This window comes from Aotus nancymaae, unplaced genomic scaffold (genome assembly GCF_030222135.1).
Source record: "Aotus nancymaae isolate 86718 unplaced genomic scaffold, 86718_ANA_hifiasm-v0.15.2.pri h1tg000003l, whole genome shotgun sequence".
NCBI classification, from domain to species: domain Eukaryota; kingdom Metazoa; phylum Chordata; class Mammalia; order Primates; family Aotidae; genus Aotus; species Aotus nancymaae.
In genome coordinates, this window is record NW_026988414.1 from 9,424,103 (window position 1) to 9,449,768 (window position 25,666).

Consider the following 25,666-nt stretch of genomic DNA (forward strand, 5'->3'; position numbering starts at 1 on the left):
CTGTTCATGTCCTTTTTTAAAAAATGGGGTTATTTGGTTTTGGCTTGTTAATTTGGTTAAGTTTCTTATAGATTCTGGATATTAGGCCTTTGTGAGATGCATAGTTTACAAATATTTTCTCCTACTCTGTTGATACTTTCTTTTGCTATGCAAAAGCTCTTTAGTTTAATTAGGTCCCATGTATCAGTTTTTGTTTTTGTTGCAGTTGTTTTTGAAGACTTAGTCATAAATTATCTGCCACAGCTGATGTCCAAAATAGTATTTCTAGGTTTTCTTCTAGGATTTTTGTAGTCTGAAGTCTTACATTTAAATCTTTAATCCATCTTGAGTTAATTTTTGTATATGATGAAAGTTAAGCATTCAGTTTCATTCTTCTGCCTATGACTAGCCAGTTACCCCAGTGCTATTTATTGAATACAGACAGAGTCTTTTCCCCATTGCTTATTTTTGTCAACTTTGTAGAAGATCGGATGGTTGTAGGTATATGGCTTTAATTAACTATTATTTCTGGGTTCCACTGGTGTATGGGCCTGTTTTGTACCAGTATTATGCTGTTTTGGTTACTGTAGCCTTATAGTATAGTTTGAAGTTGAATAATGTGATGCTTCTTGATTTGTTAATTTTGGTTAGGATTGCTTTGGCTATTCAGGCTCTTTTGGGGTTTAATAAACATTTTAGAATAGTGTTTTCCTAATACTGTGAAAAATGGCATTGGTAGCTTGATAGGAGTGGCATTGAATCTGTAGATTGCTTTGGGCAGTATGGCCATTTTAATGATACTGATTCTTCTACTCCATAAACATGCAACGTTTTTCTATTTGTGTTATCTATAGTTTCTTTTAGCACTGTTTTGTCATTCTTCTTATAGAGATCTTTCACCTCCTTGGTTAAACGTATTCCTAGGTATTTTGTTTTTGTGTGCATTTTCCCTTTTTAAATCCAGTTATTTGTTTTCTTACTATTGAATTGTTTGATTTCCTTATATATTTAGGATATTAACCCCTTATCAAATGTATAGTTCACAAAGATTTTCTGTCATTATGTAGACTGTGTCATTACTCTGTTGTCTCCCTTGAGTGCAGAAGTGTTTTAGTTTTATGCAGTCTCAATAAACATCTGTTTTTGTTTTTGTCACCTGTCCATTCTGGTTTATATCCAAAAAAAAAAAAAACTGCTTAGACCAATGTCTCATGAAGCTTCTTTTTGTATTTTCTTCTAGTAGTTTTGTAGTTTCGGATCTTACATTTGAATCTTTAGTACATTTAGAGTTGATTTTTATGTATGGTGTGAGATACGAGTCCAATTTCATCCTTCTGCATTTGGATATCCAGTTTTTTATTTATTGAAGAGGCCTCTTGAAAAGGTTATAAATGTAGGATTCCAAATATACAACATTATAGAAGAGTTAAAACTATGGAGATGGTAAAAAGATCAGTGGTTGCCAGGGGTTAGGGGAATAGAAGGAATGCATAGATGTATCACAGAGGATTTTTAGGTCAGTGAAAATACTCCATATGATACCATGATGGTGGATACATGTCCTTATACATATCATTATATATTTGTCTAAACTCACAGAATGTACAGCACCTAGACTGAGCCCTAATGTGAAGTATGAACTCTGGGTGATGTCAATGCAGGTTTCATCAATTATAACAAATGTACCACTCTAGTGAAGGATGTGGATAATGGGGGAGGATATCTACATATAGGGACATTGGGATACCTTGTACCTTCCTCTCAATTTTGCTGTGAATTTTAAAATGCACTAAAAAATAAAGTCTTTCATTTATGTAGCCAACAAACCTATGAAAAAATGTTCATCATCACTGGTCATTAGAGAAATGCAAACCAAAACCACACTGAGATACCATCTCATGCCAGTTAGAATGGTGATCATTAAAAAATCTGGAGACAACAGATGCTGGAGAGGATGTGGAGAAATAGGAATTCTTTTACACTGTTGGTGGGAGTGTAAATTAGTCCAACCATTGTGGAAGACAGTGTGGCGATTCCTCAAGGATCTAAAAATAGAAATACCATTTGACCCAGCAATCCCATTACTGGGTATATACCCAAAGGATTATAAATCATTCTATTATAAAGACACATACACAAGTATGTTCATTGCAGCACTGTTTACAATAGCAAAGACCTGGAGCCAACCCAAATGCCCATCAATGATAGACTGGATAAAGAAAATATGGCACATATACACCATGGAATTCTATGCAGCCATAAAAATGGATGAGTTCATGTCCTTTGCAGGGACATGGATGAATCTGGAAACCATCATTCTCAGCAAACTGACGCAAGAACAGAAAACCAAACACTGCATGTTCTCACTCATAAGTGAGTGTTGAACAATGAGAACACATGGACCCAGGGAGGGGAACATCACACACTGAGGTCTGCTGGGAGGTGGGGGAGCTAGGGGAGGGATAGCAGTGGGTGGGGAGATTGGGGGGGATAACATTAGGAGAAATACCTAATGTAGATAATGGGGGGATGGATGCAGCAAACCATCATGGCATGTGTATACCTAGGTAACAATCCTGCATGATCTGCACATGTACCCCAGAACTTAAAGTATAATAAATAAAATAAAAAATAAATTGCATCACAGAAGATTATAAAATGCAAAACACTAAAAAAAAAGTCTTAAAAATATATCATGAACTTCTTTTTGCAGACAAGGAGACTCAAAGGAGTTAAATAATTTATTCTAGAATCATTCAGCTCCTAAGCTATAAAGCATGATTTTCAGATTATTTGGAGTATTTGAGAAAGTCCAGAAAATAACTCCCTCTTTTTCTCTCAAATTATTAATCAATTGATAAATAAGATGAGTAAAGAGAGATGCAAGCTAAGCTGTTCCTTTACTACTGATAGTGTCTAGACTGGAGGGCATGATTTGGGGTGAGAGCCCAAAGGCTTTTCTAGACAACTCCAGACGTAGGCAGAGCTGGTTAAGGGGGCTCTCTTAGGTGTGTGTGGGTAACTGACTTGCCCTTGAAGTTACACACCAGAGCACATGCTCCCTCCGTGTAAGGAGGTTTATTCTCAGGAAGAAACAGGGAGGACCTGGGCTGAGCATGCCCAAATTAGCCAATTAAATATTCTGGGGTAGAGTAAGGGGGAAACTAGGACAGTTGCTAACTGAGTGAATTTCCTCTAGTTGGAGGCATAGACCAAGCTTTGTGAAGAAACATTCCTCCAACATTAGCACACTCTTCCTACATTAAATCAACTTATGATGACCTGTCTGGGGCAAATATGGAGGCATTAAATAATTATTGAGAGAATTATCTTTAAAGGATTCTCCACCTCTACATTCAGAAACCTCCAAAATATATGCCAGAGAAAATAATCACCTAGAAGATTTCTTTTTCTTGAGACCGAGTCTTGCTCTGTCTCCCAGGCTTAAGTGCAGTGGCATCATCTTGGCTGACTGTGACTTCCACCTCCCAGGTTGAAGCAATTCTCCTGCCTCAGCCTCCTGAGTAACTGGGACTATAGGCACAAGCCACCATGCCTGGCTAATTTTTGTATTTTTAGTAGAGACAGGGTTTCACCATGTTTGTCAGGCTGGTCTCGAATTCCTGACCTTGTGATCCACCCAACTTGGCCTCCCAAAGTGCTGGGATTACAGGGGTGAGCCACCACGTCCAGCCTAGAAGATTCTTGATAACAAACAAGAAGACCGGAAGAGGGCTCCAGAGGTGTGAGTGACTGGGGGCTGCACCAATAAAAAGAGAGAAGGAGGCCCAGAGATGTATTAAGATAAATAATAGCTCTGAAGACTTAAATTCAATAAACATTTATTGAGCATTTACTATGATACAAGTGAGTTCACATGTTATTTATCATTTAGAGTAATCCTATGGTGTAGTTGTTCTTCCTGTTTTACAGGTAGGAACATCAAACCTCAGAGCGAAGGAAGTTGCCTCAGGTTACATCGTGTGAAAGTGGTGGACTTAGGGTCCTCATTTGTAACTCAGGAGTTCAAGTCTTGAGTACTTGTCACAATAACATGAAATACCATTAGAACTGGGGTATGTTGGTGGATTGGGGGGATTTAGACTAGCATAGTCCAATCGCTTTATTTTACACATTTGGAAACCAAGGCTCAGAGTCCTCAAGTGATTGTGCAGCTGTCACACAGTTCATTAATGGCAAAGGCAGTGCTGAAACCCAGGACTTAAAACCTCCTTCTTATTCTTCCATAGAACACTGTCTGTTCAAGTGTAAAGTTCCGAATATTTCCGTTCTATTTCATTCTACCAGACATAATGAATCCTATGTTCTTGGGCTGTAAATAACTTCTGGAATTCTTTATAACTTGAGCTAAACAAAAATTTAGACTTTTGTTTTCATTTTATATGCATACAAGTCCCCCACATGCAGACTTCTCTTAGGCATTTGGCAAAAACAAACAACAATTCTGAGAGTGGATAATGAACTAGTCAGAGCATGGACATTTTGTGAAAATGATTACAGATGGCTGATATCACTGGTTCCCTCCGTGTCTATTTCAAAATGTAAACATGGCAACAATGAAGTCTTGGGCTCAGGGATGCTACAGTGGTTGGGCTCTCAGGAGACTGATCAACTCTCAGCTCTGAGTCTTGGAGTCAGGAGCCTAAGGTCTTGAGAAAGGGTGCTAGGATGTTTTTATTCCAAGCAGTTTTCCCAGTGCCCCCTTCATATCCCTGTTCCTCAGGCTGTAGAGGAAGGGGTTCAACATGGGAGTCACCACTGTATACATGACTGAGAAGACTCTGTCCTTTCCATCTGAGTGGGATGATGGAGGACAGAAATAGACACCGATAGCTGTGCTGTAAAACAGAGAGACCACAGAGAGGTGGGAAGTGCAGCTGGAGAAGGCCCTTTGTTTACCCCTTGGGGAATCAATTCTCAGGATGGCCAATGCAATGTAAAAGTAGGACATAAGGATGCAGGCAAAGGGTGCAATCAGCAGTGTTCCTGCCACGAGGATGAGCACCAGATTGTTGACATAAGTACTGGAGCAGGCCAGCTTCAGGAGTGGGACCAGATCACAGAAGAAGTGAGGGATAATATTTGGACCACAGAAGGAAAGCCTGGTCACTAGGAGGGTATGCACTAGGGCATGTAAAATAGTGGTCACCCATGACACAACCACCAACAGGACACAGCGCTGGGAGTTCATGGTCATGGCATAATGGAGGGGATGGCTGATGGCCACATAGCGGTCAAGGGCCATCACAGCCAGGAGAAAGTTGTCCAGATCTGCAAATAGGCCAAAGAAATAGAGTTGTGTCAGACACCCCCCATAAGAAATCAGCTTAATTCTTGAGCTAATATGATCTAGCATCTTGGGAATTATTGTGGAGACAAAGCCAATGTCAGAAAAGGACAGGTTGGCCAGGAAGAGGTACATGGGGGTGTGGAGGTGCAGGTCAGAAACAATGGCCAGGATGATGAGCAGGTTCCCCATCACAGTGACCAGGTACATGACCAGGAAAAGTGCAAACAGGGGAGGCTGCAGCTCCAGGTGTTCAGAGAAGCCCATGAGAAGAAATTCATAGCTGTGGGTCTGGTTTCTTCTGTCCATGTCTCAAATTCTGTGTGAAATAAATGTTTTTATAACATAAATAGCAAAAGAGTACAATAATGCTGTGTGAAAAGTACTTCGAACTCCTGTTTTAAAAAATTCGGTGGTTAAATAATTCTATTTTGATAAAGCTTGGATTTATTATTGTGCATGTTAAAAAGTTTGGGTCAGACCATTTGTCAAGTTATCAGTTGGTGTCAGTATTTGATATCTAAGTCTCCTTCAAATTATTTCAGCTCTTCCTATGATACATATAAGCCACCATGTAAAAGCGTGCCTTGGATTGCACATATCCTATCTGTTTACAGTAATACTTTTCACTTAGTGATAATATAATTAAGTAAAAAGGTAAAATACCTGAACATTGTGTATATACATAGTTCCATTTTAGTAAAAATGAAACAAGTGTTTATGTATGAATAAGAATACTGTCTAGAAGAACACATGCGAAAGATGAATAGTGTTTTCTTCGGGGAGTGAGTGTGAGGGGAAGGGTGGTGGGTGTCAACTTCTGTATCACTCAAATTTTTTACTAGCACATGTTATTTTTGAAATTAAAAGATTATTTTTAAGTGTGATGGATATAATGGGTTGAATTAATTTAAATGGTGGTCCGGAAGTCAATATGAAGATTTTGGGAGACCCAGAATTCTGACAAGTTAACCAGGGTGTCATCTCTACAAGGCAACCCTGGCAAGTAAATAGGAGAACAAAAATCAGACGATTTGACTTTGTGCCAAGAAAAAAAAAAATGAAGTTACAGAGCAAGAATTTTTCATCATAGTCACTTTACTTAGAGTAATATTCTGGCTTTCCCTAAGAAAAGCTACAGGAAATGTATTGAACACTGTTCCCGTATCCTCCAGCATACCTGGGAATGACACATGCTTTCCCTAACAGCTGTGATACACCTCACTCATAGGTGCTCCTCACTCACAGATGCTCCTCACTCACAGATGCTTCTGACTCGGAGGTGCTCCTCACTCAGAGGATAGGTGCCCCTCACTCACAGGTGCTCCTCACTCACAGATGCTCCTCACTCACAGATGCTCCTGACTCACAGATGCTCCTCACTCACAGATGCTTCTGACTCGGAGGTGCCCGTCACTCACAGATGCTCCTCACTCACAGATGCTTCTGACTTGAAGGTGCTCCTCACTCAGAGGATAGGTGCCCCTCACTCACAGGTGCTCCTCACTCACAGATGCTCCTCACTCACAGGTGCTCCTCACTCATAGGTGCCCCTCACTCACAGGTGCTCCTCACTCACAGGTGCTCCTCACTCACAGATGCTCCTCACTCACAGATGCTTCTGACTCTGAGGTGCTCCTCACTCAGAGGATAGGTGCCCCTCACTCACAGGTGCTCCTCACTCATAGGTGCCCCTCACTCACAGGTGCTCCTCACTCACAGGTGCCCCTCACTCACAGGTGCTCCTCACTCACAGGTGCCCCTCACTCACAGGTGCTCCTCACTCACAGGTGCCCCTCACTCACAGGTGCTCCTCACTCACAGATGCTTCTGACTCGGAGGTGCTCCTCACTCAGAGGATAGGTGCCCCTCACTCACAGGTGCTCCTCACTCACAGATGCTCCTCACTCACAGATGCTTCTGACTTGGAGGTGCTCCTCACTCACAGATGCTCCTCACTCACAGATGCTTCTGACTCTGAGGTGCTCCTCACTCAGAGGATAGGTGCCCCTCACTCACAGGTGCTCCTCACTCACAGGTGCTCCTCACTCAGAGGATAGGTGCCCCTCACTCACAGGTGCCCCTCACTCACAGGTGCTCCTCACTCACAGGTGCCCCTCACTCACAGGTGCCCCTCACTCACAGGTGCTCCTCACCCACAGGTGCCCCTCACTCACAGGTGCCCCTCACTCACAGGTGCTCCTCACTCACAGGTGCCCCTCACTCACAGGTGCCCCTCACTCACAGGTGCTCCTCACTCACAGGTGCTCCTCACTCACAGGTGTTTCTCCACTCAGTTTGGCTTCTCTTCTTCTGGACCTTTGGATTTAAAAACCCAAACTTTAGATGGTCTATTCCAGCTACTGAACCCTTCTTTGCCTCATTATATTTATTTATGAGGTTTATATATTTTAAATCTAAATAAAAGGTGTCAAATCCTTCATTTGCCCCCAAAGCCACACCTTAATTTGTCTCTAGTGCTGCTTAGAGAATACCTTGATTTGGGACTTGAATTTCTTTTTTTCCCATAGCAGCCATAGTGAGGATATACCAGGATCTCATAATTAGATAATATTGGACATTAAGTTTATCCAATCCACAGCCCTGGTTCTGACACTATGAAAAAATTTGGAGTAATAATCATAGCTAATACTGGCTGAGCACTAGCCATTGCTTGGTTCTGAATTCACTTAAGTGATAGCCCTGTGCACCAGCACTGTGAATATCTTTATTTAAAGATGTAGAAATCGAAGTTCAGGGTGGTGAGGCAATTGCTAAAGTCCACAGTACTAAGTACTGAAGTGAAGTTCGTCTAAGTCAAAAGCCTAAGTTCTAAACGACTGTGCTACACTGCCTTTCAATATTCACCAAATCATTTTCTGACTCTAGTTCAGCCTCAAGCATATTTTCTATAAGGAGAGAATGCACCATCAGGGAATTTAAATATCCATTCAATTTGACAATTGCAGTTCTCATAGCAAATGAAGATGTAGATATTTTTGGATTATGCCTCAATCTTTCGTGAACATGATTGACATGAGTTAAGCTACTCTGGTCCAATCCAATATCTGGACAAGATCCAGTTTTTACACTTGATTTGTACTCTGAGATGGAGCTACCCTGAAAGCACCAGACTCCTTCCTTCCTGGTATCTCTAGCTCCTCTCCCGCTAATTGCTACCAAGTCCAGATTCAGAAGCTAAGCAGATAGCAGATGTACAGTGATAATTTTTGTCACATTTGTTTATTTATGTCATCTTCACAATAAGAATTAGAAACCAGTGAACATTTATTCCTATTTATACTTTTTTTTTTTTTGCCCAAGGGATACATACTTTCAGGTTGCATGTTTTTATTAAATAATGAATAAAGAAATTTTATTATTTAAAAAACATGCAGCCCAATTACATTGACTCCAAATAAAAATTTATTAGTATAAATTAATGTTCTCAGAATTCTCCTGATATTCTGGGCAAGCAAACTAATAACACTTAAAACAATTGGCTTTGGGGAAAAGATATGTAATTTTGTTTTAATTTTATTATGACAATAGATACTCTCACACCCTGGTTAGTGGGTTTAAGCTGAAGGTGTGCCTCACAATCATCTGCGGAGCATTTCTTATCCCCTATTCAAAATCTGAACTCCACTCTATCTGTACTCTTAAAAACAATGCATTAGAGTCATTTATTTATTTGAGGAGAATATTTAGGGTGAACAGTGTAAAGGGAAAAATATCTTTAGTTTGCACTAAGAAAATCTTAATTAGCCTTCTGCATCAAGCCTAATAATATGGGTTTGAATAATTCATTTAACGTCTCTGAAACCTATTATACTTTCCCTCTCTGTGAAGAAGAGTAACTGAATCCTTGGTTTCTCTTTTCTGGCCCCTTGGATTTAAAAACCTAAGCTTTGGATGGTCTATTTCAGTTCTTAAACATTTATTTGTTCTAAAATGGCCTTATGATATTTGTTAGATTTATATAATTTTAAATCTAAATAAAAGGCATCAAGTCTTTCATTTGCCCCAAAGCTGCACCTTAATTAGTCTCTAGCACTGCTCAGAGAAAAGAATACCCTGACCTGGGACTTGTGTCGATGTTACAGGCTGCTGTAACATAGCCTCTTATTGCCATAAGGAAATTGTTCATGCTACTTCATACCATGACATAATCAGTCCTTCATGATTCTGTCTTCCTCTGTCATCCAGTGACACTTCTCCCTCATGCCAAGCCACCCCACCTTCTCACCCATGAAGCCACTCACAGTCCCCAAGCAACTCATCTTCCTGGCTCCATGATTTGCCATTGCTGTTCTCCCTTCCTGGGTGCCTCCTCTCCACCAGGCAAGAGCTCAGGTGTCAACTTCTGAGAGTATTTTACATGTTTTCCTGTTGAAGTTCATTGCTTTATGCTCTTGCCCCTCACAGTCCTTTGTATGGGTCTCTGGTAGAATATTTGACATACTGCTTTATAATTGGCTGCTGATTCCCATTAGACTACGTATCCCTTAGTGCCAGGCACTCGTTTTTATTCATCTTGTTTCTTCTTCATATGTACTTGGTAACCATCTATTCAATAAAATGGAGATAGATGGGCAGTAAAATGATTTTTAAGCTATGACAAAAATGTATGGTGTAATTATTTAGCTACCAGCATTGCTTTTTACTTGCAAGATAGTTAATAAAACAGACTACCCTTAATGAAGAGCTTAGGTTACCCAGCATTAGTTTTAGTACATAGAAGATATTCAGAATTGTCTGTGAAAAGGAAAAAAAGTATTGTTGGATGTTGAATTAGCAAATCAATTGCATATTTATCAAATACTGAATGCATGACTTGTTTATGTTTTCTATGTGAACTAAACATTATTTTGTTTAAAAAAGAATGCTTGGAAATTAATGCTTGAGATTCAGATTTAATATGAACACATCTGCTGGTAGGCCTGAGTATGCTCCTTTGTGATCCCTCCCAATGCTGACAAATGTTCCCCCAAATCGCTTGCTTTTCTGCATTTAAAAACTTAGCAAACCTGACCTGACATGTTCCATTCATATGCCAAACCTTTCTCAGGGGTATATGGAAATTTCAGGAAACTGTGGTTTCAGGGACTAGGGATATAGATCACAACCTGGTAAAATAGTGCTCTGGATCAAAGCTACCTAGCCACTCTAGCCTTTAGTGACTAAAACTTGTTAAGTCACCTAATCCAACTCCTTTATTTAGTGAATGAGAAAACAGAATCTTAAAGGGCTGCTGAAATCATCCAAGATCAGCATTATGACTGATACTGGAAACAGGGTTCCTGAAACTATTTCCACAGACCATTCCGATTCTCTTGATTGACCAAAAAATGAGAAGTGTGACCAATAACTTACTGTCAGTTCTGAGTTGGGCTAAGCAAGAAGAGTTCCTCATTTATTCATGTAAGGTAGAGCTTTCAGACTTCTGCTTTAGGTTCTCACTTGTCAAGAGTAGAAAAGCTATATTTAAGAACCACATGAAAAGACCTCATCTCCCCCTATGTTTAAGGTAAAGGAGCCTCCTGGGACATGGACCCCTCTTCTGCTCCAAGGAAGGAGAAATTAGAGCAGCACCCTGGATCCTGTATCAGTCAGACTGACTAGAACCATAGGAAGAGAGGAGTTACCTACATGCAGTTTCTGGCATAATCCCCAGAGCTCCCTGCTGAAAGTAGCAGAGACATCTGGGAACTCCAATCTCCAAAGCATTCATTGTGGGGAAAACCTGTTTTATTGCCAGTCCCAGTCCTCAAACTCTAAATGAACTCTGTGACTTTGTGAAGTTCACATATCCTCTTTGGACCTTAGTTTCATCAGGTAAATAATTTAGAAAACAAAATATTCTCTTAACAGAAATCTTATAGCTATTTTTGCCATCCTAGAGTGTATGAGAGAACACTGAAAGCAACAACAGCAAAACACACATTTCTCTCAAGTACATGTGGAACATTCACTACGAGAGACAATACTCTCGACCGCTGAAGGATATGTTTTTATTTTTGCTCATGAAATATGCAACAAGAATGATTATGTGCTGGGTCATACAAAAGCCTAAAAATCTTCAAAGAATTGAAATAACATCAAGTATGACATCCTACCTAATTGTGATTTTAATTTTTATTTCCCCAATAACTGATATTGGACATCTTTTCATGTGCTTATTGGTTATTTATATGTCTTCTTTTTATGAATTTGTATACCCATTTTATTGGGTTGATTATCTTTTAATATTTGTAAGAATTTTTAATTCATGTATACTGTATATGAATCCATCAGCTATATGTATTGTGAACATTTTCTCCCAGTCTGTGGCTTAATTCTTCTAACATTGTCTTTTGATGGACATAAAAGTTTAATTTAGATGAAGTCCAATTACCCATTATTCCTTCTATGGGGATTTCAAGAAACTGTGTCTTGTTTATGAAATATATTTAACTGAAGATTGTGAAGACATTAACATTTTTTTCTAGGAACTTCAAAACTTCAGCTTTCATGTTTAGGTTTTACATTAGAAAAAAATGTTTTTCAATTAACCAGGTAACTGTGTGTATTAGTCCATTCTCACATTGTTATAAAGAACTACCTGAAACTGGGTAATTTATGAGGCAGAGAGGTTTAACTGGCTCACAGTTCTATAGGCTATACAGGAAGCATGGCTGGGAGGCCTCAGGAAAATTACAATCATGGTGGAAGGTGAAGGGGAAGGGAAGCACGTACATCTTCACATGGGCAGAAGAATTGAGAATAAAGGGGGAAGTGCTACACACTTTTGAACAACCAAATCTTGTGAGAAGTCACTCACTATCGTGAGAACAGCAAGGGGGAACTCCACCTCCATGATCCATCACCTTCACTAATCCCTCCCTTAACATTGGATCACAATTCAACATGAGATTTGGGTGGGGACACACAGCCCAACCATATCACTGTGGGTTTATGTCTAACCTTTGTTTAATCTTTAGTCTATTTTCTATTTTCAAATAAACACTGTACTATCTTGCACACTGTAACTTTATGGTAAATTTAAAATTGCTTATTATCCTTTAAATGTTTTCATTATCTTTGGTGATATCCTCTTTATCAATTCCAAAATTATGATTTTAGTTTTATTCTTTTTCTTTGATCAGTCTCGGTAGGAGTTTGTTAATTTTAGTAAGCTTTTCAAAAGATCAAATTTTGGTTTGGTCGATTTTTCTCTATTGTGCAACTGCTTGCATTTCATTGCTTTTCATATTTGTCTGTATTGTTTACTTTTTTTCTATTTTCTTTTGGATTAAGTTGCTTTTTCTCACCTACCTACTTAATGTTGAAGTAGATACCACTGATTTTTCACCCCTTTTTTCTATTGCATGCATTTAGTGCAAGAAATTTCTTTCAAACACTCTACCTACTTTGTTACCATCACCTTTAATATTTTCTAATTTTCATTGATATTATTTGACTCCTGAACTATTTAGAAATGCATGGCATCATTTCCAAATAATTGGTGGTTTTCTGATTATTACTATTGTTTTTCTTGTTTAGTTCCATTGTTTTTAAATATCACACTTGGTGTTATTTCAATTCTTTGAAGAATTTTAGGCTTTTGTATGACCCAGTATATAGTCATTCTTGTTATATATTTCATGAGCAAAAATAAAAGCATATCCTTCAGTGTGGTCTGTCTTAATGAATGTTCCAGGTGTGTTTGAAAGAAATGTGTGCTTTGCTGTTCTTGCTTTTAGTGTTCAACAAATGTTGTTGAACTTAAATAACAGTCAGAGAGAGGCTCTTTAAAAGAAACAATATTTATTTGGGAATGGGCATTGCAATGGCAATACACATACCATAGTAAATGATGGTAAAGAAAGACAAAGGTTTTTAAAGGAAAGCTGAGAAAAATGAGGATTACTTGATTATTTGAGATAATCATCCTTGGCTGCAAGAATCAATAAAAAGGGTAATGCCAGTCTGAGGTGAGACAAATAGTTGCTGGGCAGATGTTCTCACAGAAGTGTTCTGTGTGTATGTGAGGTTTCAGTGGCCTTTGTGCAGAGTTGTAGTTTTTTCAGTCTTTTGTGATAATTCTTTCATGAGGCATTCATGTGTGGGAACCTTCCCTTTCTGGCCTTCCCTGGCTTCATTTTCCAGGGTTGTTAATACAAGTGACACCATTTTGATCCCGATGACTTTGCCATTTCTCTCTTTTGATAAAGATTGTTCTCCAAAAGCATCACTGGTCAGTCATCCTGTTAGGTTTTGATTGCCCCTTGGTGCTGGGATGGACCTGTCCTGGGTTGTTGGTCTGATTACACATTGGAGGGAGTGACTACTGACAAGAAGTCCATATCAAAATTCTTTTAGCCAAATTTGAACAACAAGTGAGGTTTGGAGTGAGTGAATTTTAGGCTAAGTCTATTTGGTGTCCACTGTTAAATTCTATTTTGCTTGTTCCATAGGCATTGGCTATCACCAATATTTAACATTGTTAAAATGTTCTTATTACACAAAGCAATCTACAGATTCAGTGCAATCCCTATCAAAATACCAATCACTTTCTTCACAGAAATAGAAAAACAAAAGTAGATTTCGTATGAAATCACAAAAGACCCTGAATAACCAAAGCAACCTGACAAAGCTAGAAACATCACACTACCTGACTTCAAAATATACTACAAAGCTATAGTAACCAAAACAGCATGGTACTGGCAAAAACCAGATACATATAATAAATAAACCCCAAGAATAAGAATCGAGAACCCAGAAATAAGTCCACATGTTTACAACTAAATCATTTTTGACAAAAGTGCCAAGAATATTCATTGGGAAAATTTCTTCAATAAATGGTGCTGGGAAAACTATCTATATCTATATATAGATAGATAGATAATATATCTAGATATAGATAGATAGATAGATATATTATATATCATATATATTATATATCTATATATATATATAATATAGCTATAGATATATATGATATCTATCTATCTATCTATATATATAGTTTTCCCAGCACCATTTATTGAAGAAATTTTCCCTATATATGTATATAGTTATATATAGTTATATATATATCTAGTTATAGATATATATATGCAGAAGAATAAAATTGGACCTCCATCTCTTACCATAAACAAAAATCAACTCTAAATGGATTAAAGACTTAAATGTACGATCCGAAACTATGAATCTACCAGAAAAAAATGGGAAAACTCTTCAAGACATTGGTCTGGGCAGAGATTTTTTGAGTTAGACCTCAAAAGCATAGGCAATAAGAGCAAAAAATAGACAAATGAGATTACATCAAGCTAAACAGTTTCTGTGCAACAAAGGAAACAATCAACAGAGTAAAGAGCTTGGTTCAACATCTGAAATTATGTAATGCAATTACTCTAATGCACAATACCAACAGAATAAAAAAAGATCATCTCAATAGTTGCAGAAAAAGTATTTTACAAAGTCCATCATTCTTTCAGGATAAAAACACTCAACACACTAAGAACATATTTTAAAACAAAAACATACATGAGTTGATAGCAGAATTATTCATAATAGACAAAAGGTGGAAAAACTACAGTTGTCCATTAGCTGAGAAATAGATTAAGAAAAGGTGGTATTTCTATACACTGGAATATTATTTGGCCTTAAAAAGGAATGAGGTAATGATATATGCTACAAAATGGATGAACCTTGAAAACATTATGCTAACTGAAAGAAATCAGATTCAAAAGGCCTCATATTATAAGATTCCATGTATATACAATGTCCAGAATAAGCAAATGGTATCATTTACAAAAAGCAGATTAGTGGTTTCCAGGATGGAGGAGGAAGGAATGGAGAGTGACTTCTTAGTGGATATGCAATATATTTGGGGGTAATAAGAATTTTTGAAATTGATAGTAGAGATGGTTGCAAAGCATTGTGAGTATCCTAAAGTCCAGTCAGTTGTTCACTTTAAAATGGTTAAAATGATAAATTTTATGTTATGTGAATTTTATCTCAATTAAAAATGTATGCCTAATGTGAATTCTAGAGTATACTAAAAATAACACAAAGTGGTAAAGACAAATTCTTCATAGTGTGAAGTAAAATGGAATTCCAAAAAAAATCCAAAAGAAGGCAAGAAAGGGGTAAAAGAGAAGGAAAAAACAGAGTTTAGAGAGTGACATCACCAAGATAACAGAACAGATGGTAACCCACTCACATCCCTCCAACAAGAATTCTGAACCCATCCACAGTCAAAAGTCTTTGTGAGAGCCTCAGGATTTAAGAGTCTGTGAAACTCCGGCATAGCCCAAGTCCTAGGAAGTTCATTTTGAGGGTGGAGATGGCTAATCTGCTTAGTTTGTTCCCTAGTTCAAGCCCAGAAATGGCACAGCTCATCAAGAGGCTTTGCTATACATCTTTTCACAGAGAAGCAATACTCTTCTCAGTGCCAAATCTTGATTGCACCTTCTGCATCCACATCACATTCCAGTTTATATCTTCTTTGTCACTCATTGATATTATTTTTGTAATTTCCTTTTTTTTGTTTACCTCACTTTCTCACAGATTATTTTAGTGAGTGGGAGCCAGCAATCTAAGCTAAGCACCATGTTAGGAAGAACTTGAACCCAAAGACTCAGAGAAGTCAAATAGCCCACCCAAAGCTAACAGGGCCTGGAAACCTTTGGTCCAGGTTTGGAATCAAAGCAGGAATGTAAATTAGTTCAACCATTATTTGTGGAAGACAGTGTGGTGATTCCTCAAAGTCCTATAGCCAGAAATACCATTTGACCTAGCAATATCATTACTGGGTGTACACCCAAAGGAATATAAATCATTCACTTACAAAGATACATGCATGTATGTTCAGTGTGGCACTATTTACAATAGCGAAGATGTGGAATCAACTCAAATGCCCATTAATAATAGACTGGATAAAGAAAATGTGGTTCATGTATACCATGGAATACTGTGCAGCCAGAAAAAGGAACGAGATTATGTCCTTTGCGATGACATGGATGGAGCTGGAGGCCATTATCCTCAACAAACTTACACAGGAACAGAAAACCAAACACCACATGTTCTCACTTAGAAGTGGGAGCTGAGGCCAGGTGCAGTGATTTATACCTGTAATCCTAACATTTTGGGAGGCCGAGGCAGGTGGATCACCTGAGGTCAGAAGTTTGAGACTAGCCTGGCCAAAATGGTGAAACCCTGTCTCTACTAAAAATACAAAAATTAGCTGGGCATGGTGGCAGGCACCTATAATCCCAGTTACTCAGGAGGCTGAGGCAAGAGAATTCCTTGAACCTGGGAGACAGAGGTTGCAGTGAGCCGAGATCATGCCACTTCACTCTAGCCTGGGCAAAAGAGCAAAACTCTTAAAAAAAAAAAAAAAAAAGTGGGAGCTGATCAATGAGAACACATGGACACAAGGAGGAGAACAACACACACTGGGTGGGGCTGTCGTGGGGGCAAGGGGAGGGAGAGCATCAGATCAGGATAATTACATTAACGCATGCAGGGCTTAATACCTAGGTGATGGGTTGATAGGTGCAGCAAAACACCATGGCACACATTTACCTATGTAACAAAACTGCATGTCCTGCACATGTATCCCAGAACTTAAAAAAAAAAAAAAGCTTCCTGTACACCACCTGCCATTTTGATTTTCTTCTACCAGAGTACCCTGCTTTCCCAGGAGATATCCCAGAGCAAACACCACACCTTAGTGTGTAGAAATACATATACATATCCCTGTGGACAAGCTTATCAAATGCAAACCACTAATACACTCTGAACTCCATCCTCATGACCTCCCTGGTGAGTGCTGAGCCTAGGAAGCCAATTTATAAATCTAGAGCAATTAATTCATGCTTGTCTATGAAGAGCAACAAGGGAAATGATACTCCAGAGGCCCAGAACCTAGAAATAGTCCTGTGACAATGTGCACAAAGAACATCTAGCATCCATCAGTGAAATCTGGTGGTTGCTTTATACCTGGCCCAGGGCAGCCGGCAGCCCCAGATCTTCTCACCTTTCTCATTTGTCATAGGCTAAGGAGAACCCTGAGCAAAAGAACTGCAGAAACAGAGTGGTTTCCTATGGTAGTGAAAGCTGTTTAGGTCAGAGAAAATATGGTGACTACTATAAGAAAGGGGCAGGGTTATGCTTTCCCTTTAAGATCTATAAAGATCCCAGTCAGCTTTCATTCTATCCTGAGATGAGCAGTGGAAAATGTGCTCTTACAGAGTGAGTTACTTATGTCTGCCTCTGCCAAGGAAGAGGTTTATATCAGAAGGGCTGTGTTTCAAGGTGCTTAAGAGTATGGGGATTTGGCTTCAGGGTCTCAGTGAGTATTTAATGTCTTCTTAGTAATATTGCATAAGTAACTTAATTTTACTAAGCTTTGAAAGTTATTTGTGAAATGTGTGTAATAAGATTTACAAGTAATCAAGTTGATCCTTCATTGTATAGTGTTCATGTTACAAAATGGCAATTCTTATTTCCTTTGTGTTATGTGAACTGAGAACCTGGAAGCCAGAGAATGTGGATGTTAATGAATAGATAGCAAGGATGGAAGTGACCTGAAACTCACCTGTCCAGCAATACTCATCATCTTGCTTTTGTGTTTGAATCCCTCTGTCTCCTCACTCTCCCTTCCTGGGAGGATTGAGTTGAAGGGAACAATGGTCAGAACTTGGAAGGAAGGTCTGGGGTGAGAAGTTTCTCTATTAGAGAGGGCTATAAGTACCATCATTTTTACAGTTTTTGACATGTTTCTCTTCCCTTCTTTCAGAAAGAATGGTGGAATGCAGAAAAGTAACAAGTCCAGTGTCTCTGAATTCCTCCTCTTGGGTCTTTCTGAGAAGCCAGAGGAGCAACCTCTCCTATTTGGCATCTTCCTGGGGATGTACCTGGTCACTGTGTTAGGGAACCTTCTCATCATCTTGGCCATCAACTTTGACTCACACCTCCACACCCCCATGTACTTTTTCCTGGCCAACCTCTCTTTTGCTGATGCTTGCTTTTCTTCCACCACAGTCCCTAAGATGCTGGTGAACATCCAGACACAGAGTCAGACCATACCATATGGAGGCTGTTTAGCTCAGATGCATTTTTTCATGATGTTTGGGGCACTGGATGACTTCCTCTTGGGGGTGATGGCCTATGACCGCTATGTGGCCATCTGCAAGCCTCTCCACTACTCCGCACTCATGAGTCCTTTTACGTGCATGCTCCTTCTCACAGTATGCTGGATTCTCACCAACCTTGCTGCCCTCTTACACACCCTGCTCATGGCAAAGCTTTCTTTCTGTGCAGGCAACACCATTCATCACTTCTTCTGTGACGTGGTCCCTCTGCTACAGCTCTCCTGCTCAGACACAAGCACCAACCAGGTAGCCCTGTTCACTGTGGGCTCCATCATACTCACTGGTCCTCTCTCCCTGATCATTTTGTCGTATATACACATCATCTCCAGCATCCTCAGGGTCCCGTCTGCCTCTGGCAGGCAAAAGGCCTTCTCCACCTGTGGATCCCATCTCACTGTTGTCTTCTTGTTCTATGGTGCAGCAATTGGTGTCTATCTGTGGCCCCCTTCATCACAGTCAGAGGGTAAAGACAGGGTTGCAGCTATATTTTACACAGTGGTGACCCCCATGCTGAACCCCTTCATTTACAGCTTCAGGAACAAGGATATGAAGACAGCACTGAGAAAGCTTTTGGCTTGAATGCACTTTTCTCCCAGAGACTCTAACCTTATGTCCATATTTGGAAATTATTCCACAGAAGGCCCACATGCTCAGGAAGCAATATCCCTCTCTCCCACCCCCATGCTTAGCTATTAGGGAATAATTCCTCCCAAAACAGCCCCTTAAGCTCAAATTGGAATCTGCATCTGCTTAATGTAACTCTGTAATAACTTCATGGAGGACTTGTATTGCGTATAATTTTTGCAATTATTTCTCTGCTGTCTTTAGGGAGATCTCAACGTTTCTAGGGCAAGATCAGTAAAAATTTATTTGTAGATATTCTGATAAACATGTGAATGATTTTTAAAGACATCATTTAGTGAGCATTTATTTATCATTACCCTTTGCCAGTCACTGTGTCAGGCGTGGGAGATACTGAGATAAGGAAGCCTCTGTTCTTTAGGAACTCTCTTTCTATTGCAGTGTGTAGTTGTGCACATACACAAGTAACCATAAAATAGATGTGGCAGTGATGGTTTTACCATATAAATTAATATTCATTTCATTCCATGTATTTAGCTGGTTATGTGTGTTATCTAATTTGGTCCCTGCTCCCTGGCAACCCTTTTGAGTTGGGAACTATCACATTTTTGAGATGAAAATACTCTGACTAGTAAATCCTTGCTACCCTATCCTTCTTTTCAATGCTGGTGTGTGTACCAAAAGATAAATTCATATTCAACAAATACTGTATGTGTATGTATATAACCATCATGTGCCAGGTATTGTGTTACGTACTGTCGCTAATAGTAAAAATAGTAAAATATTGTTCTTGTCTTAATATAATAGAGACAGACACATAATCAGTTTGAGGTTCTCAAGTCAGACTGTGATAGTTGCCATAATAATGTTAGAGCACAAAGGGAAGAAAAATAATTCTTCCTGGAGTTGGTTAGTTACAGTTTTTAACCCATGAAGTGATATTTTATTGGATCTGAAAGTGTGAATTTTTGAAAGGGTAAAGAAAGAGGAAGAACAAGGATCATATAGGGATAGGCTGTTTGCAGTAGAGGCCATGCTGGTCCATGGAGCCAGCCCAATCCAACATTGGAAATGATTTCTCAGCAGTTCCCATACTGAAAATGCGTCTTGCCCAATTTTTCCAGTCTCCATGAAGTCTCTTGTTTAAATCTCTTTTCCTATATTTCTTCTTCTAGGTGTCAGTGTGTATTAGTCATGGCTACAGATTATCATGACCTGGGTCTTTTGAAGAATGCTGATAACTCAAATTTTACTCTACACCTCTTTGAACATGAAGCCCTAGTATCTTTATTTCTAAAATAAATAAATAAATAAATAAATAAATAAATAACTATAGGAAATTCTAGTGTGCAGTTAGGGTTTAGAAACACTATTTTTTTAAATTGTATTTTAAGTTCGGGGGTACATGTGCAGATCTTGCAGGATTGTTGCATAGGTACACACATGCCATAGTGGTTTGCTGTCTCCTTCCCCCCATCATCTACATCAGGCATTTCTCCCAGTGATATCCTTCCCCAACCTCCCCACCCCTGCTGTCCCTCCCCTAGTCCTCCACCCCCCAACAGACCCGTGTGTGATGTTCCCCTCCCTGTGCCCATGTGTTCTCATTGTTCAACATCTGCCTATGAGTGATAACATATGGTGTTCGGTTTTCTGTTCTTGTCAGTTTGCTGAGAATGATGGTTTCCAGATTCATCCATGTCCCTGCAAAGGACATGAACTGCTCCCTTTTTTATGGCTGTATAGTATTCCATGGTGTATATGTGTCACATTTTCTTTATCCAGTCTTTCATTGATGGGCATTTGGGTTGGTTCCAAGTCTTTGCTATTGTAAACAGTGCCGTGTTGAACATACATGTGCATGTGTCTTTATAATAGAATGATTTATAATCCTTTGGGTATATAGCCAGTAATGGGATTGCTGGATCAAATGGAATTTTGAATTCTAGATCCTTGAGGAATCGCCACACTGTCTTCCACAATGGTTGGACTAATTTACACTCCCACCAACAGTGTAAACATGTTCCTATTTCTCCACATCCTCTCCAGCATCTGTTGTCTCCAGATTTTTTAATGATTGCCATTCTAACTGGCCTGATACAGTATCTCAACTTGGTTTTGATTTGCATTTCTCTAATGACCAGTGATGACGAGCTTTTTTTCATATGTTTGTTGGTCTCATAAATGTCTTCTTTTGAAAAGTGTCTGTTCATATCCTTTGCCCACTTCTGTATGGGTTTATTTGTTTTCTTCTTGTAAATCTGCTTTAGTTCCTTGTAGATTCTGGATATTAGCCCTTTGTCAGATGGGTAGCTTGCAAAAATTTTTCCAATTCTGTTGGCTGCTGGTTCACTCTATTGATTGTTTCTTTTGCTGTGCAGAAACTTTGAAGTTTAATTAGATCCCATTTGTCTATTTTGGCTTTTGGTGTTTTAGTCATAAAGTCCTTGCCTATGCCTATGTCCTGAATGGTATTGCCTAGGTTTTCTTCAAGGGTTTTTATGGTGTTAGGTCTTATGTTTAAATCTTTAATCCATCTGGAGTTTTTTAGTGTAAGGTGTAAGGAAGGGGTCCAGTTTCAGCTTTCTGCACATTGCTAGCCAGTTTTCCCAACACCATTTATTAAACAGGGAATCCTTTTCCCATTGCTTGTTTTAATCAGGTTTGTCAAAGATCAGATGGCTGTAGATGTGTGACATTGCTTCTGAGCCCTCTGTTCTGTTCCATTGGTCTATATCTCTGTTTTGGTACCAGTAACATGCTGTTTTGATTACTGTAGCCTTGTAGTATAGTTTGAAGTCAGGTAGTGTGATGCCTCCAGCTTTGTTCTTTTTGCTTAGGGTTGTCTTGGCTATGTGGGCTCTCTTTTGGTTCCATATAAAATTTAAAGTGGTTTTTTCCAGTTCTGTGAAGAAGGTCATTGGTAGCTTGATGGGAATAGCGTTGAATCTATAAATTACTTTGGGCAGTATGGCCATTTTCATGATATTGATTCTTCCTAACCATGAGCATGGAATGTTTTTCCATCTATTTGTGTCCTCTCTTATTTTGTTGAGCAGTGGTTTGTAGTTCTCCTTGAAGAGGTCCTCTACATCCTTTGTTAGTTGTGTTCCTAGGTATTTTATTCTCTTTGCAGCAATTGTGAATGGGAGTCCACTCATGATTTGGCTCTCTGTTTGTCTGTTATTGGTGTATAAGAATGCTTGTGATTTCTGCACATTGATTTTGTATCCTGAGACTTTGCTGAAGTTGCTAATCAGCTTAAGGAGATTTTGGGCTGAGACGATGGGGTCTTGTAAATATACAATCATGTCATCTGCAAATAGAGACAATTTGACTTCCTGTTTTCCTAATTGAATACTCTTTATTTTTTTCTTGCCTGATTGCTTTGGCTAGAACTTCCAATACTATATTGAATAGGAGTGGTGATAGAGGGCGTCCTTGTCTAGTGCCAGTTTTCAAAGGGAATGCTGCCAGTTTTCAAAGGGAGTGCTTCCAGTTTTCAAAGGGAATGCTTCCAGTTTTTGCCCATTCAGTATGATATTGGCTGTGAGTTTAGAAACACTATTTTAGTGTTTTCTTACCACCAGCAATGGATGTATAAGGCAATAAAACACATGATTACAGAGTTTGTTATTTAGGCCATGACACTGTAGTCAGTTAGGGATAAAGCAAGTAGACAGCACCAAGAAGTGTCTGAATACTTAACCTCCTAAGTTTAACTCTCCTACACCCAACTCTAAGTCTTACCATCCGCTGTAATCATTCATCTCTTCAGCAGTCTTACCTGAAGTCCTTCTCCAGACTTTCTGTTTTTCTATTCTTGATTAATGTCTATTTCAGTTTTATGTTTCTTTTTTCCATTGAAATATTTGTATTATATAAATAAGGCATCTTCTTCAGCCTCTAGTGATTCTGAAAAAATAAAGTATAAGGCATGTTGTTGCCAGGGCAGCTGAGACTGATTCTTGAATATTTCTGTTTCATTGTGATCATGTCATCCTTTTGGACTAACCCTGAATGTGTACCTGGCTTACCCACTCTTGCAATGGCAAACAATGCTAGATTTCTGTTGTTGCTTTCTTCTGGTTTCATTCATTTTTCCACAAATTTGGTGGCCTCCTGCATATAATCTCCTGAATTCACCAACTTAATTCATTTCATTTCTGTAGATCACCTTGATATTTTGTTACCCATTTCAAAAAATTCCCCACACCCAACTGGAACCACATTTGCACCATCATAGCATTGCTGTTTTGGCAAAACTTAATTAAACTCTCTGAGCCAGAGATTCTTTCTTTGGGTGATTATAAGGATTAAATGAGATAATATTTACGAGGAATTTAGGAGGAGGTTCAGTGCATTGTAAGTATTCGGTAAAGGTTCTCTCTCAGCCCTAGAAACACCATGGTACGTTAGCCATTTCAATAGATCCCTATAAGGGATCTGGCCTTGATGATACATTTTGGTATTTGATTCTTTCATTTGCATTGCTTCTGATGGTTAAGTGTTACTACCTGGGTCTCTGATATTCCAGAAGGATTTTATTCCCATTGGCACTAGGGAGCTGTTGACTCAAGATCCATGTTGGGATTTTCTATCCACTCTGTCCCAGAAAGGAGAGCCCCCAGTCAACTTTTCAGTGATTGTTGTCCTTCTCACCTGTGGATTATTTATTGCTTTAGTGAAGAGAATGTCTTTTGGCCCTTCTTGGGGAACATAGTTAGCTGGTGGGTTCTCTGGCCTCATAGAATAGATTCATTCTAGCGTGGCTGCAGCCCTGGGATTTCTAACCTCTTCCTGAATACCTTTCCAAGAAATTCTAGCATTTGCATTTCATTTACTCTATAGTAATGTATTTCATTTCCATCATTTCCAAGCCTCAATCAGTAATCCCAGGAAAGTATGAGAGCTTGTTTTGGGTGTTCCTGTCTCCTGTTACATGAGAGTGCTCCCATATCAAACAGTTTTACCCTACCCAGCCTTATGTTCCACAACTTCCTTGTTCAGTACCCTAAAGAGTCACTTTCATTTTTATTCCTCCAGTTATTACTGGCATGTATTAGCCATGTTCTTCTCCCCTTTTAATGAATAAGGTAAACATTCCCATAGCAGAGACTGTTATTTCTTGTTGGACTATGCTAAAATAGGTTCCAAGTTACTAGTCCAAACAACATGAGGGAGAAAGGCATTTTGAAGAAGACAAATATTTATTGTTTGTCTTCCATCTCAGATCAGAGCTTTTTCAATTATCAATTGCTGCATACCAAACGACTCCCAAACTTAGTGTTTAGAAAAGCAACAATGATTTACTTAGTTTTGGTTTCTGTTGGATAGCAGTTTGAACTCAGCTCAGCTGGGAAGTTCATTTAGCAGAAAAGAAGGCTAGTCGATGACATGTCTGCAATTAGCAATTCATCAACTGGGTGGCTCTACTTCTAGAGATCAACTACTTGTTGACTGAAGCAATGGAAGGAAGGGAGGGACACATGTCTTTCATCGTACAACAGGCTGGACTAGGCTTATTCACATGTTGGCAGAGTTCTAAAAGCAGCAAGAAAACATGCACTTTTCGTGCCCTTGCTTGTGTTAAATTTGCTATTGCCTTATTGGCCAAAGACAGGCTTAAAGCCAATCCATATTCAATGGGTGCAGATTTCACTTCTTGATAGAAAGAGATAAAAGTCACATTGCAGGGATGTGGAATCAGGAAGATAAAAAAGTTGTCACCGATGTAAAAACCTACCACAAAGCCATTTCATGACAATCAGGTGGTGGATCTCTACTCTTCTTATCAAGGGGAAGTAGAGTGTTTCCATCCACCTGTAGGATTTAGAGGATTCTGGAAATTCACAATACTATATCCAAATGTCCAAATGACAGGTCTCACATTTCCACTCTTTTCCTATCAGATCCCTGAATTCAGAATAGGAGACTTTCCAGGGCTATGCTCCAAAAACTCTTAAGATCAAATTCTGGGCCTAATTTTTAGTATCTACTCCACTTTGGCTGTTTCTTTAAATGCTTATGGGAGCCATTTGGCTTGCACAGCCTGCTTTTGCTGGAGAGCTGGCTGAGCTGAGTCTGTCAGCTTCTTCGGTGTGTCTAGTAAGGGAAATAAAAGCAAATCAAAGTTACAACCTTTATAATTACTCTTGCCCTTTGTTGTTTTATGTGCTAGAGCTATGACACAATTCAGTGCTTCCCCTTCTACCTCTACTTATTTCCAATCTACTACTAAGGAGAGTCTTAGTAATTGTGATAGTACACACAACTGAGGTTAATATTGCCCCACTCATCACCAGCAATGTGGTCTTTGCTGTCATCTGTACAGCAGGGAGTCCAATTTCAGAACCTTATGCTGAAGATCTGTTTCTCTAAGGGCCAATTTGGTTATCCATGCCTTAGTTTGAGTTTCTTTAAAGCAGATTTGAGATAAAGAATTGGAAACAGGTAGTTTCTTTCAGAGATGATTCCAGGAAACATAAATTAGAGAGTACAGAAAATGAGACAGGGAAGGGAGAAAGTGTATAAAGGTTGCACACATGTGAGTTGTGAGCAACTGTAGACAATCTTTCTAGAGATACTCTGAGAAACTATACTGAATATAAAACTAAGAGTAGCTCCACCAGAGGTCAGGATGTGGTGATAT

General features: G+C 39.1%; 1 protein-coding gene and 1 long non-coding RNA gene across 2 annotated transcripts in view; both read left to right on the top strand.

Moving 5' to 3' along the window:
* Positions 1 to 25,666, top strand: part of LOC135274785 (uncharacterized) — an 84,847-nt gene that overhangs the window by 55,102 nt on the left and 4,079 nt on the right. The gene's annotated exons all lie outside the window — the stretch shown is intronic.
* LOC105721230 (olfactory receptor 1N2-like) lies at positions 18,091 to 19,074 on the top strand. The gene has a single exon (XM_012458193.3). It carries the CDS (start codon positions 18,091 to 18,093, stop codon positions 19,009 to 19,011), a length of 921 nt encoding a protein of 306 aa, XP_012313616.2. The 3' UTR covers positions 19,012 to 19,074.